The sequence below is a fragment of the Somniosus microcephalus genome, chromosome 5 (genome assembly GCF_052327205.1).
Source record: "Somniosus microcephalus isolate GS21.2 chromosome 5, FLI_Smic_1.0, whole genome shotgun sequence".
Taxonomy (NCBI): domain Eukaryota; kingdom Metazoa; phylum Chordata; class Chondrichthyes; order Squaliformes; family Somniosidae; genus Somniosus; species Somniosus microcephalus.
This window is the reverse complement of record NC_140991.1, coordinates 218,726,567-218,741,573: the sequence shown is the minus strand read 5'-3', so window position 1 is coordinate 218,741,573 and position 15,007 is coordinate 218,726,567. Positions and strand designations below refer to the sequence as shown.

At 45.4% G+C, this 15,007-nt stretch overlaps 1 protein-coding gene across 1 annotated transcript in view; it reads right to left on the bottom strand.

Moving 5' to 3' along the window:
- Nucleotides 1-393: 393 nt before the first annotated feature.
- Nucleotides 394-15,007, bottom strand: part of dnah5 (dynein, axonemal, heavy chain 5) — a 754,701-nt gene continuing 740,087 nt past the window's right edge. Inside the window, exons 78-79 of the mRNA XM_085988698.1 lie at nt 11,600-11,834; nt 394-1,250 (exon numbers count right to left, since the gene is read on the bottom strand). Of these exons, the coding sequence (XP_085844824.1) occupies nt 1,099-1,250; nt 11,600-11,834 (387 nt within the window). The 3' untranslated portion in view covers nt 394-1,098. The remainder of the gene's footprint in view (nt 1,251-11,599; nt 11,835-15,007) is intronic.

The following is a 15,007-nucleotide window of genomic DNA, read 5'->3' as shown; positions in this document are numbered from 1 at the left end:
CAAAAACTAACCTGTAAGTAATTGATGATCTCTTTAAATAGCATGGGTGGGGTGGTCCTTCCTGCTGCTGAACACATGTTCAGCTGTGCGAGATTAAGAAAGAGCGTTAGCTGGAGTATTGCGCTCCAAAATGGCAGCGATGACGTCAAATCAGTGTTACATGCTAATTGACGTCATGATCTGCCTATTCTCCTTCAGGTGGACCAGAAGTGTGTGTGCATGCGTGCCGCGGACGACATTTTGGACCGTGGCTCCAAATTTTGCGCCCACAAAGTCTAATAGCTGTAAGTAAGCACAGTCTAACTTTAACTGGTGGATAATGAGGGTGTTGCAGATTGGTAGAAATTTCCAGCTTCTGGTCAGAAAAACACAGTATAAAATGACATTCTTTCATTGGCTTTTTCAAAAATATTTTTGACATTTTGAAATAATATTTTTGAGACTTTTAATAGGACCTCTCAAAAGTTTTAAAGTACAAGAGATGTGACATAGATGTGTAGTTAAAAATAGCCCATCTGTGGATACACTGCTAAAACTGAGGGCTTTGCAATACTTTTCATAAAACTTGCTGACAATTCTGGTACAAAGACAATTTTCATTTAGGTAACAGATATTAAGCACTCATTACAAAATTCATCTTTAAGAATATATCAGTGCCTTAAAATGTGTAAGCTTCAAAACTGCTTAACATTGAATATTTTTCTGCATGTGTAAGTCTAATAATAAAGCTTAGCATTGTGCACAAAATTAACTGAAACGAAAATAGTTATCACTAACACAGTAGAACAAAGTGTTTTTCTACTCTTGTACATGAATCTGGGCAAAAACTAATACATCAGATAATACAAGACACATTCTTAGTCAAAATGAAACACTTAATTACAGAAATTTGAATCAATAAATATCATTATCATATTAAATCAGACAAAAATCTTCAATCACGGTCTAGAAATTACATTATCTTTATCCATTCTTTTCTGTATATTAACCAGAGACATTTTAAAATTAATTTCCCATAAATCTGAAAGGTTGGTATGTATATTAAATACTAATGCCCATATGCCAGAAAGGGTGTTGGAATGATTTTCCCAGTCCTGTTTACTTGACATCACAAAGAAGTGCTACTCCACGCAAGATCCAGTGGTCAGGGGACTGAACTGTTCGGAGGTCCACTGCAGCTGTGTAGTTTAGGTCAGTTCTGACTGGCTTTTTGTAGATTGGGCATGAATATAACCGGGGATCTTTTGCACCTTGAAGGCAGGGAACAAACACGGCAACATTAGGAATTGGGTAAATTTAAGCTGTGCATATGTAATACACAGAATCTTCAGAATTGGATATGAAAGAATTCAGCAGGTTTACTCTTAATCAAGAAAATTTTGCTTAGAAATTAAATATTCTATACCCTTCATTCTAAATTTAAATCTCTGACTATTTAAGAGGTATAAAATAAAAAGCACACAGTATAAAAATAAAGGAAATAATTTCTCAGTTCAACAACAACTTGAATTTTCAAAGCACCATTTGGTCAAAGAGTTGGGTCTTGAAGAGGTTTTTAAAGGTGAAGAGTGAAGTAACGAGATTTAGGTAGGCTATTCCAAAATGTGGGACTGAGATGGCTTAACACTGTGCCGCCAACGATGGGTGAAGGGAGAGGAGCATGCACAGAAGACCAGAGTTAGAGGAAAGGGGAATGGAGCGTTCAGGATGCATACAAATTTTTAGGAGATTGTAGAAATAGAATGAGGTAAGGCCATGGAGAAATTTATAGACACGTACAAGGTTTGTAAATGTGATGTGTTGGGGAATGTGGTATCAGTGTAAGTAGATGAGGATGGGAGTGATGGCATTTAGAATTTAGTGTGGGACAGGATATATGCAGCAGAATGTTGGATAAATTGGAGTTTAAGGAGGGTGAAGCATGGGTAGGAGGGAAGAAGAGCTCTGGAGTAGTAGAGTCTGGTGGTGATAAAGGCACTGATAAAGGTTTTGTTGGCTGAGGGGTTGAGATAGTGGTGGAGGCAGGCAATGTTGCAGAGGTAGAAGTAGGTGGAAGTTGGTGATCATCATTAATGCAGCTAAGGCAACGATAGATTTTTCTTGAGAAACAGAGGTGTGCTAAAAAAATACGTAATGACAGACCACATAAGCTTGGAGAAAAGAAACCTCACCAAGCTGATATTTCTGAACTACCAATTTATAACAAGGAGATTGTTTGCCTTTCACATGCACAGAAAAGAGAACTACAGGCAGAAAAAAGGAGCACTGAAAAGTGTGAGATGGGTTTACCATTAATCTAATGGCCAAGCTGCATATAATGCTGTCTATATTCTCATTAATCTGCATGTACGTGTCAAAATTTGTCAGTTATTCCAGCAAGTCATTTTTATATAGATCTCAGGGACGCATGGATCAGTGAGGAGCACAACTGGTAAATTCAAATGTGTTTTTTACCAATTGGCTCCAGCCTAGTTTAAACTGCTCTAAAATCCCCAAACACTGTACACAGGACCAGGGAACAAATTATGGCCTAGAAATTCAAACCTTTAACGTCGACCGTTAAGACCGGTTTTGAAGAAAAAATGGTGGCCGCCTTGCTTCCACCCACTTCCGGTGCGAAACACGGTGATTGCCATATTGGGCAGGTCAGTAGTGCTGCCGTTGCCTGCGCTCGCCACAAGTACTTTAATTACCAGGAGCGTGGTGTCAATTGGTGTGCAATGCCAAATTTTTTTTAAATTCGTTTATAGGATGTGGGTGTCGCTGGCAAGGCCAGCATTTATTGCCCATCCCTAATTGCCCTTGAGAAGGTGGTGGTGAGCCGCCTTCTTGAACCGCTGCAGTCCGTGTGGTGAAGGTACTCCCACAGTGCTGTTAGGTAGGGAGGTCCAGGATTTTGACCCAGCGACGATGAAGGAACGGCGATATACTTCTAAGTCAGGGTGTTATGTGACTTGGAGGGGAACTTGGAGGTGATGGTGTTCCCACCCGCCTGCTGCCCTTGTCCTTCTAGGTGGAAGAGGTCGCGTGTTTGGGAGGTGCTGCCGAAGAAGCCTTGGCGAGTTGCTGCAGTGCATCTTGTAGATGGTATACACTGCAGCCATGGTATGTCGGTTTGGATGGAGGGAGTGAATGTTTAAGGTGGTGGATGGGGTGCCAATCAAGTGGGCTGCTGTGTCCTGGATCGTGTCAAGCTTCTTGAGTGTTGCTGGAGCTGCACTCATCCACGCAAATGGAGAGTATTCCATCACACTCCTTACTTATGCCTTGTAGATGGTGGAAAGGCTTTGGGGAGTCAGGAAGTGAGACACTCGCCGCAGAATACCTAGCCTCTGACCTGCTCTTGTTGCCACAGTATTTATGTAGATGGTCCAGTTAAATTTCTGGTCAATGGTGACTCCCAGGATGTTGATTGGGAGGGGGAATTTGGCGATGGTAATGCCATTGAATGTCAAGGGGTGGTGGTTAGACTCTCGCTTGTTGGAGATAGTCAGTGCCCAGCACTTCTGCGAATGTTACCTGCCACTTATCAACCCAAGCCTGAACGTCGTCAGGTCTTGTTGCATGCGGGCATGCACTGCTTCATTATCTGAGGAGTTGTGAATGGCACTGAACACTGTGCAGTCATCAGCAAACATCCCCATTTCTGACCTCATTGATGAAGCAGCTGAAGATGGTTGGGCCTGGGACACTGCCCTGAGGAACTCGTGCAGCGATGTCCTGGGGCTGTGATGATTGACCTTCAGCCACCACAACCATATTCCTTTGTGCTAGGTATGACTTCAGCCAGTGGAGCATTTTCCCCCCAACTCCCATTGACTTCAGTTTTACTAGGGCTCCTTGATGCCACACTCGGTCAAATGCTGCCTTGATGTCAAAGACAGTCACTCTCACCTCACCTCTGGAATCAGCTCCTTTGTCCATGATGTGCCTTCAATAACCACAAAACTAGAAGTTATAGACTTTAACAAGTTGGCTTTTAATCACTAAGATCAGAGCTAACATCTCAACACACTGACTGGCTCACAGGAATGAGTCATACAGATCCTGGGATCTTTATGTAAGAGAAGTCAGGGGCGGAGCCAAGAGCCAAGACCTGGAACCTTCCAGGTTAGTCAGGAAAGAGGAAGTGAAACTATACACCGTGTGGGGGAGGGTAATATACATGAGTGCAAAACGAATACAGGCAAGACAAACAGGTTTCATTACATTCACCCCTTCTTTAGATTTAGTCCATCGGGGTGATGTTTCTTAAAAGTTGGTATAAGTGAGTCTGTCAGGAGGTTTTGCGGTTCTCAGTGATCGGCGCAATGCCGGTTGGGGTACCTCTAGGGGAGTGGATTCTGGTTCCTCCGCTGTCCGGGCCTCCGCAGTGTCTTCCAGGTTATCTGCAGTGTCCTCCAGGTTAAAGTTGGGTATTGATACCTCTGGGCGTCCTGTCTCTTTTTGGTGTAGGTCTTCCTCGGGTAGTCTCTCATCGTTCTCCCCGCTCCCCGAGGGAGCGAGTTCTTTTATGGAAACAGTATCCTCTCGCCCGTCAGAGTATTCGATATAGGCGTACTGAGGGTTTGCATGGAGGAGCTGTACCTTTTCCACAAGGGGGTCCGTTTTATGGCCTCTCACGTGCTTCCGCAATAGTACTGTCCCCGGAGGCGTCAGCCACGTGGGTAGAGATATGCCCGAGGTGGATATCCGGGGGAAAACAAACATCTTTTCGTGAGGGGTAGCGTTAGTGGCTGTACATAACAGAGACCTTATGGAGTGGAGCACGTCTGGGAGGACTTCCTGCCAGCGGGAGGTCGGAAGGCCTTTTGACTTTAAGGCTAACGTGACAGCCTTCCAAACAGTAGCATTCTCCCTTTCCACTTGCCCATTACCCCGGGGGTTGTAGCTAGTGGTTCTGCTAGTGGCTATCCCCTTTGAGAGCAAGAACTGGCGCAGTTCGTCACTCATAAATGACGTCCCCCTATCGCTGTGTATGTAGTTCGGCATGCCAAACATGCAGAATAGATTACAGAGACACTTGATGACCGTGGCACTGGTCATGTCTGGGCAGGGAATGGCGAAGGGGAAGCGGGAATATTCATCGATGATATTGAGGAAGTATACGTTACGGTCGGCAGAGGGAAGGGGTCCCTTGAAGTCCAGACTTAGGCGCTCGAATGGCCGTGTGGTTTTGATAAGGTGTGCACGGTCAGGCCTGTAGAAACGAGGCTTGCATTCCGCACAGATGCGGCAGGCTCTGGTCATTGCCCTGACCTCCTCAATGGAGTGGGGCAGATTGCGGGACTTTATAAAATGGTATAGTCGGGTGACCCCTGGGTGACAGAGGTCGTTGTGGAGACCCTGTAATTTGTCCGTATGAATGCTGGCACATGTTCCCCGCGATAGGGTGTCTGGGGGTTCATTAAGGGCTCCCGGCCTGTACATAATATCATAGTCGAACGTGGATAGTTCGATCCTCCACCTGAGTATTTTGTCATTCTTGATTTTCCCCCTTTGTTTGTTATTAAACATGAAAGCCACCGACCACTGGTTGGTGAGCAGGGTGAAACGTTTGCCGGCTAGGTAGTGTCTCCAGTGCCTGTGCCTCCTTCTCGACAGAAGAGTGCCTGATTTCAGGTCCCTGAAGGGTTCGGGAGAAGAAGGCCACAGGTCTCCCAGCCTGATTGAGGGTCGCAGCTAAGGCAAAGTCTGACGCATCGCTTTCGACTTGAAAGGGAATGCTTTCGTCCACTGCACACAGTGCAGCCCTTTCAATGTCCTGTTTGATACTGGTGAAAACCTCCCGAGCTTCAGCTGATAGTGGGAAGGACGTCGATTTAATGAGGGGTCGGGCCTTATCAGAGTAATTGGGCACCCATTGGGCATAATACGAAAAAAATCCCAGGCACCTTTTTAAAGCTTTGGGATTGTGTGGCAGGGGCAGTTCCTTTAGGGGGCGTAATCGGTCAGGGTCTGGTCCAATTACCCCATCTTCCACCACACAGCCGAGGATACAGAGACGGGTTGTGTTGAAGACACATTTGTCTTCGTTGTAGGTTAGATTCAGCTTTAGGGCAGTTTTTAAAAATCTCGCAAGATTTAGATCGTGGTCTTGCTGGTTGTGCCCGCAGATAGTGACATTGTCCAGATAGGGGTAGGTAGCTTGTAGTTTATTCTCGTCAACCATGCGGTCCATCTCACGTTGGAAGACCGAGACCCCATTTGTTACCCCGAAGGGCACTCTGAGAAAATGGTAGAGGCGTCCGTTCGCCTCAAAGGCAGTGTATGGGCGGTCCTCCGTTCTAATGGGGAGCTGGTGATACGCGGATTTGAGGTCGATAGTCGAGAAGACTCGGTATTGCGCAATCTGGTTGACCATTTCTGATATGTGGGGTAAAGGGTAGGCGTCCAGCTGGGTATAAATATTAACAGTCTGGCTGTAGTCAATTACCATCCATTTCTTTTTGCTATTTTTAACTATGACTACTTGGGCACGCCATGGACTGGTACTGCATTCAATAATGCCTTCCCGCAGGAGTCTGTCCACTTCCGCCATGATAAAGTGTCTGTCTTCCAGACTGTACCGTCTACATTTGGTCGCTATGGGCCTACAGTTCGGAGCGAGATTAGCGAATAAAGAGGGCGGGCTGATTTTTAAAGTTGATAGGCCACAGACTGTGAGTGGTGGCTGGGACCCGCCATATGCTAGCGTGACACTTTCGTGGTGGCACTGGAAGTCCAGGCCCAAGATTACATTAACACAGAGTTCTGGCATCACGAGGAGTTTAAAATCCTTGTAGTCCGTGCCTTTTACAGTCAGTGTTACCACACAGTAGCCCAAAATGTCCGAAGTGTGGGGCTTAGCAGCCATAGCAATTCTGCTCCGTGTAGGGGTTACCGTTAATGAGTGCCGCCGTACCAGGCTAGGGTGGATAAAACTCTCGGTACTCCCACAGTCAATTAAACATTTCGTTAAATTCCCGTTTACCTGTATGTCCATCATGGATTTTGTCAACGGGTGTGGCCTGGATTGATCCACCGTGATCGAAGCCACTGTTGGGCCCTGGGCGGCCGTTGAGTCGGGAAAAGATGGCAGATCCCAAGATGGCGGCCCGCACGAGGCGGTGACGGAGTTGGAAATCGGATTCCCCCTGCAGACTTTGCTAAAATGCCCCTTTTTCTTACATTTGAAGCATGTAGCGTCCTTCGCTGGGCATCGTTGTCTGGGGTGCTTGGCCTGGCCGCAGAAGTAGCATTTCGGGCCTCGAGACATTGCCGCTGTAGTAGGACTCCTGGGTGAACTTCTGTGTGGGGACTCCGGCGGTGTAGAGCTGGTCTGAGACCTGGATGGGGAAGATGGCTGATTCCAAGATGGCGGCCCGCTCGGCGCGCACGAGGCGGTGAGGGCCGCATGGCCGGAAGAATAAGTCAGAGTTTTTCTGGGCCACGTCCAGCAATTGCGCAGTGGCCACTGCCTTTTTTAAGTCCAGGACCTCCTTCTCCAGCAGTCTCTGCTGGATATAATTCGATTTGAGGCCCGTGATGAAGGAATCGCGGACCAATTCGTCAGAGTACACGTTGGCCGTCACGGCCTTGCAGTTACAGTCCCGGACCAAGTCCTTTAGGCCCTGTAAGAAATCGTCCATTGATTCCTCAGGTCGCTGCCTGCGTGTAGCCAGCAGATGTCTGGCGTACACTTCGTTTACTGGCCTCTGGTATTGGGCCTTCAGGATAGTGATGGCCTCCGTGTAAGAGGTGGCGTCCCGGATGAACGAATAAATCCGATGATTAACGCGAGTAGTCAGTAGACTCAGTTTATCTACCTCGCTAGCGGATGAGGCCCTCGCGAAGAGTTCGAAGCATTTGAGCCAGTGTCCAAATTGATTTGATGCTTCAGCAGAATGTGGATCCAAGTCCAGACGCTCTGGTTTTAGGAGTCGATCCATCCTAGTATTCTTTAGTGACTAAAATTGATGTGCCTTCAATAACCACAAAACGAGAAGTTATAGACTTTAACAGGTTGGCTTTTAATCACTAAGATCAGAGCTAACATCTCAACACACCGACTGGCTCACAGGAATGAGTCACACAGATCCTGGGATCTTTAAGTAAGAGAAGTCAGGGGCGGAGCCAAGAGCCAAGACCTGGAACCTTCCAGGTTAGTCAGGAAAGAGGAAGTGAAACTATACACCGTGTGGGGGAGGGTAATATACATGAGTGCAAAACGAATACAGGCAAGACAAACAGATTTCATTACAGTCCATGTTTGGACCAAGGCTGTTATGAGGTCGGGAGCCGAGTGATCTTGGCGGAACACAAACTGGACATCAGTGAGCAGGTTTTTGGTAAGTGCCGCTTGATAGTACTGTCGATGACACCTTCCATCACTTTGCTGATGATTGAGAGTAGACTGATGGGACGGTAATTGGCCGGGTTGGGTTTGTCTTGCTTTTTGTGGACAGGGCATACCTAGGCAGTTTTCCACATTGTCAGATAGATGCCAGTGTTGTAGCTGTACTGGAACAGCTTAGCTAGTGGCGCGGCTAGTTCTGGAGCACAAGTCTTCAGCACGATAGCCGGGATGTTGTCGGGGCCCATAGCCTTTGCTGTATCCAATGCGCTCAGCGGTTTCTTGATATGACGTGGAGTGAATCGAATTGGCTGAAGACTGGCTCTTGTGATGGTGGGGACCTCATGAGTAGGCCAATATGGACCATCCACTAGGCACTTTTGGCTGAAGATGGTTGCAAACGCTTCAGCCTTGTCTTTTGCACTCATGTGCTGGGCTCCACCATCATTGAGGATGGGGATATTCATGGAGCCTCCTCCTCCTGTTAGTTGTTTAATGGTCCACCACTATTCACGACTGGATGTGGCAGGACTGCAGAGCTTTGATCTGATCCGTTGATTCCGCTTCCGTTTTTTAGCATGCATGTAGTCTTGTGTTGCAGCTTCCCCAGGTTGGCACCTCATTTTTAGGTACGCCTGGTGCTGCTTCTGGCACGCTCCTCTACACTCCTTATTGAACCAGGGTTGGTCCCCTGGCTTGCTGGTAATGGTAGAGTGAGGGATATGCCAGGCCATGAGGTTACAGATTGTGGTGGAATACAATTCTGCTGCTGCTGATGGCCCATAGCGCCTCATGGATGGCCAGTTTTGAGCTGCTAGATCTGTTCTGAATCTATCTCATTTAGCACGGTAGTAGTGTTACACAACACGATGGAGGGTGTCCTCAGTGTGAAGACGGGACTTCGTCTCCACAATGACTGTGCAGTGGTCACTGCTACCAATAAGTTCATGGACAGATGCATCTGTGACAGGTAGATTGTTGAGGACGAGGTCAAGTAGTTTTTTCCCTCGTGTTGGTTCTCTCACCACCTGTCGCAGGCCCAGACTGGCAGTTATGTCCTTCAGGACTCGGCCAGCTCGCTCAGTAATGGTGCTACCGAGCCATTGAAGTCCCCCACCCAAAGTACATTCTGTGCCCTTGCTTCTTCTAAGTGGTGTTCAACATGGAGGAGTACTGATTTATCAGCTGAGGCAGGGCGGTAGGTGGTGATCAGGAGGTTTCCTTGCCCATGCTTGACCTGAAGCCATGAGACTTCATGGGGTCCAGTGTCAATGTTGAGGATTCCACAGGGCCACTCCTTCCCGACTGTATAACACTGTGCCGCCACCCCTGGACATACCCAGGGATGGTGATGAAGGAGTTTGGGACATTGGCTGAAAGGTATGATTCTGTGAGTATGACTATGTCAGGCTGTTGCTTGACTAGCCTGTGGGACAGCTCTCCAAATTTTGGCACAAGTTCCCAAATGTTGGGGAGGAGGACTTTGCAGGGTCGATTGGCTGGGTGTGCCGTTGCCGGTGCAGGGTGGTCCATCCGGTTTCATTCTTATTATTGTGTTTCGTAGCAGTTTGTTACAACTGAGTGGGTCTGGAGTCATATAAAGGCCAGACCAGGTAATGATGGCAGATTTCCTTCCCTAAAGGACATTAGTGAACCAGATGGGTTTTTACGACAATACGATAGTTTTATGATTACCATTACTGATACTAGCTTTTTATTCCCGATTTATTTAATTAACTGAATTTAAATTCCCCAGCTGCCGTGGTGGGATTTGAACTCACGTCACTGGATCATTAGTCCAGGCCTCTGGATTATTAGCCCAGTGACATTACCACTACGCTACCGTTCCCCTATAAGATGCAAAATTTTGCAGTCTGTTTTATAAAGGCCAAGAATTGATGCACACTCGTGGATTTTGGATGTCAACACCCCTCTTACAGCCCTCTCCAAAGCATGTCCGTGCATGCAGCCGTTGACATCGTGTAGAGCTGGAGAAAGCGGCAGTGAGCTACAAACCATAAACAGCTGCTGAGACAACTGGTAACTATGGAGAACTCAGACTATGTAATTGGAGTGAAAACTGCTTCTAATAAGATGCATCAAATCTCCCCCCGGTCAGTCAAACATTATGGTAAATACTTTTAAAATAAACTATACTGTGCTACAGTTGTAATAATCTCAGGTAAAAATCAAAGCTGCATTTCCTTAACTTTTATAGATTGGGTTTTCTAGTTTAGGAACTGATAAAATAAGATGCAAAATTTTGAAGTCTGTTTTTAAAAGGCCAAGAATTAAGGAAGATTTAACACCATATTCTTACCAAGAGTTCTTCAAAAGTCTGTTGTTATTAAAAATTTAATTTATTTCTCTTATGCATGATTTACACCAGTAAACTCGTGACCAAGAGGTTCATGTTTCTCTTTTGTTAAAAATATATTCCAATTGATTTCTCATGCAATGGTTTCAGGACATCAATGCCACAGTCTTTGTGGTGTTTACAGTCACAGTCCCTCCAGATCTGAGCTTGCCCTTAAAGACCCACTCACCAGGGAGTGAATCCCCATGTGATGTACAGGCTAGTGCACTGTCTCTGCTAGCTCAGGACAGTGCATCCCCATCCCCCTCCCCATCCAGTACCATGGTGGAGCAGAAACCTCCACACAGTAAACATCTGGGTGAAACATCTGTGGACGCATGGCAGCCAGCGAAGGTGGGTGCACCAGGCAGTCTGGTACCCATTTGTGGACCCCACACAAGACCCAGCCAAATGTCCGCAAAAGTAAAAGGGGAGCCGTGGACAAATAAATGCCTCCTAATGTGCCACAATGCACAGCGCTCCAACCCTACAAGGGCCATCAGCGGACTCGATACCTCCTGACCCAGCAAAACCCAGGAACTGCCACCATATTATCCCAAACAGCACATTCACTGTTAATAGGTGACTCCCTGAGAACACCACACCGAGCCTCTAGATGTGACCTTTGGCCTCCTGCTGATGAACCGCCGGAAAGAGCATGTTGCACAGGAGCTTCTGCGCTTCGCTCATTTAAATCAGCAGGAGTACCAAAATACTGGTGCTGCCTGTGTTCTTTTTGCAGGCGGCCGTTAACCTTGGCCTGCGGTGGCACTGCCCGTTTTCGGGCTTACTCGAATTTCTAGGCCAAAACTTTTTGGACATCTATTAGGTATACACTTAGGCATGGTTAATATTTTAACTTCAGCTCTTATTTATGTTAAAAAGTTTCAAATGTATTGCATACTTACTCAAGTTATTCTGAGCAGAAATATGTATGACTGGCAGCAACTCAAAGAGCACTTTAGGCTTAGACTCAATGAGCTTTGAATTTCGCCTATCCCATCCAGCTCCTTGCAGGTACAGCCCGTAAACGTAGACTCCCTCTGAAGGGGGTGCTGTGATGTCATCTTTCATCCATTTGCTGACTTCATTGCACAGAATCACACTATCCAGTGCCCAACCTTTGTGAGCACGAGTAACTTCCTGTTAAGGAAAAATTAAAAAGTCATCATCAAAAGTGATGAATTTTATCAATGAAGTATAAATTGATACTTCACCATCATGCTTTTTATGATGTCACAGTAAAATCTTCACCACAGTTGCCTTCTCATGACTTCATAAAGCAATTTATAAATAAAAAAAGGAAGGTCGGAATGAGAATAGAGCCACTAAATAGGACAGGAAAATACCACAGCAACGATAGAAAGATGGCAGAAATATTAAATAATTACTTTGCTTCAGCATTTACCAGAGAGATAGCACAGGTGGACATGACATTGGATCATGAGATTAGAAATTAAATAAATGCATTTAAAATAAAAAGAGGAGATATTATTAAATAAACTAATCAAACTCAAAGAGGAAAAAAAACCCTGGTCCGGGCAGATTACATCCGCGCATTTTAAAAGAATCTAGGGAAGAGATAGCAGAAGCATTACTACGCATATTTAATAATTCATTAATAAAATGTGTAGTGCCAGAGGACTGGTGGATAGCTAAGATTCGATCACACTTGGAGTACTGCGCAATTCTGGTCGCCATATTATAGAAAGGATATAGAGGCACTGGAGAGGGTGCAGGGAAGTTTTACAAGAATGATACCAGAAATGCGAGGGTATACCTATCAGGAAAGGATGAACAGGCTGGGTCTGAGAAGGCGGAGTTAGGGGACAAGTAGCAGATTGGATAGCTAGCTGGCTTCAAGACAGAAAGCAGAGAGTGGTAAAGGGTAGCTATTCACAGTGGCAGAAGGTGGGTAGTGGTGTTCCACAAGGATTGGTGCTGGGACAACTGTTGTTCACAATTTATATTAACGATTTAGACATTGGAATCAAAATCACAATTTCTAAATGTGCAGATGACACCAAATTGGGGGGGGGGGGGCGTGGTGGTGGGGGATAGTCAATACTGAGGAGGAATGCACCAAATTACAGGAGGACATTAATAAATTGCAGAATGGGCATATAATTGGCAAATTAATTTCAACAAAGATAAATGTGAGGTATTACATTTTAGTACGAAGAATAGGGAGGTCACTTATTAATTTGAGGGTGAGAATCTGGGTGGGGTAGAGGAGCAAAGGGATCTCGAAGTACAAATACAGAAATTGCTAAAAGTAGCGACACAGGTTAACAAGGCCATTAAAAAAAGCAAACCAAGCACTAGGGTTTATTTCTAGAGGGATAGAATTGAAAAGTAGTATCGAACCTTGGTTAGACCACACTTGGAGTACTGCGCAATTCTGGTTGCCATATTATAGAAAGGATATAGAGGCACTGGAGAGGGTGCAGAGAAGGTTTACAAGGATGATACCAGAAATGCAAGGGTATACCTATTAGGAAAGGATGAACAGGCTGGGTCTCTTTTTGCTTGAAAAAAGGCTGAGGGGTGACCTAATAGAGGTCTTTAAAATTATGAAAGGTTTTGATAGAGTGGATACAGAGAGAATGTTTCCACTTGTGGGGAAGAGCATAACTAGAGGCCATCAATATAAGATAGTCACCAACAAATCAAATAGGGAATTCAGAAGAATCTTCTTTACCCAGAGGGTGGTGAGAATGTGGAACTCACTACCACAGGGAGTAGTTGAGGCAAATAGTATAGGTGCATTTAAGGGGAGGCTAGATAAGCATGAGAGTGAGAAGGGAATAGAGGGTTATGCTGATAGAGTTAGATGAGGAAAGACAGGAGGAGGCTCGAGTGGAGCATAAACACCGGCATGGACTGGTTGGGCCATATGGCCTTTTTCTGTGCCATATATTCTATGTAATCTGCTTTTGGCAATAAAATACCAAAACAGCTAATGTACAATTATTTAATTGATAGTATATGTAACAAGCGTATGACGCACTTACCAATTACCTCATTAGTGAGAATAAACTACACAATAATTACTTGTAAATTATGAGATTATGAGAGGAGAAGTATGGATGAATATTTCACACTTTTACATAGAATTTACAACACGGAAACAGGCTGTTCGGCGAATCAGTCCGTGTTTTTTATCCTCCACACTAGCAGTAGTCCTAATTCCATGTGTTTGCTCTGTTCCCATATCACTTTACCCCTCTTCCTTCAATCAGCTCTCTAGCCTATTCTTAAATATTGATATGTTGACACTTAAACATTGCATATCTCCATGATATCTTGGTTAATGTTGTAGGATTTGCAAAATCCAGAAAATACAGTCTAGATTGGTAAAACCCCTGAAATGGCCACATTATGAGAACACAAGATGGAGTTGGCAGTTCTCATGGCTCAGTTCAAAAGGATACACCAGCAGTATCTTACAGCAGCCTGAGTCATCACCGATTAGAAGATTCCAGAACTTACTGCTATTGATATGATAATATGGTTACAGCAGTAACGAACTCGTAAACAAAAGTATTTGCACCTGGAGGTGCGCTAATTGCTAGCAAAACGCAAACCCATCTCTGAAATTGCTGAGCACAGAAAAAAAAACATTATCTGTACCAAACTCAGAGGGACACAGGACAGATCCCATCAGTTTCATTTACAAGACATTAAAATAAAGTACTTGCTTTTGTCAAAGCAGCCTGCCCATTACCTTGACAAAAGAAAACCCCTGATTTGGCGCCGAGATAAGGGCAAGGAAACAGTATAACTGTTGAGGGAAAATCGACAGCAAGACATTCATTCAGGGAGATTCAGACAGATCCATCACAGATTCACACAGACACGAGGTCAAGGACAGAGCGAGGAGGACCCACAAGATTCTGCAGGAGAGCAGATTCAGAAGTTCAGTCCAGATCCAAGACCATCAGGAGTTCGAAGGCCGAGTGGAGAGGAGACGGTTCGAGGAGTTCGGAGGACTTTCAAGATTGTGCAGGAGAGCGGGTTCAGGAGCCGGTCCCATGAGGAAGATCGGAGATCCCGGACGTCACAGGAGTACCAAGATTAAGGACGGTTTTAAAACTCTGGTGAGCATAAAGGCCCAACTCTACCTAGCTGACCTAGTTGAGGTATATTTTAGCAACGGGAGGGTTTGTAACATTAAGGGTTTTGTAATTCAGGAGTGTGATTTATCCCTCGATGTGTCCGTGCGCTTTTCCCACCCCCGTTTTAGTATACGGCTGATTAAGAATTGTTGTATGATTTAAGGTAGTCAAAGTTATTCCTTGTGTGTTAAATTTTAG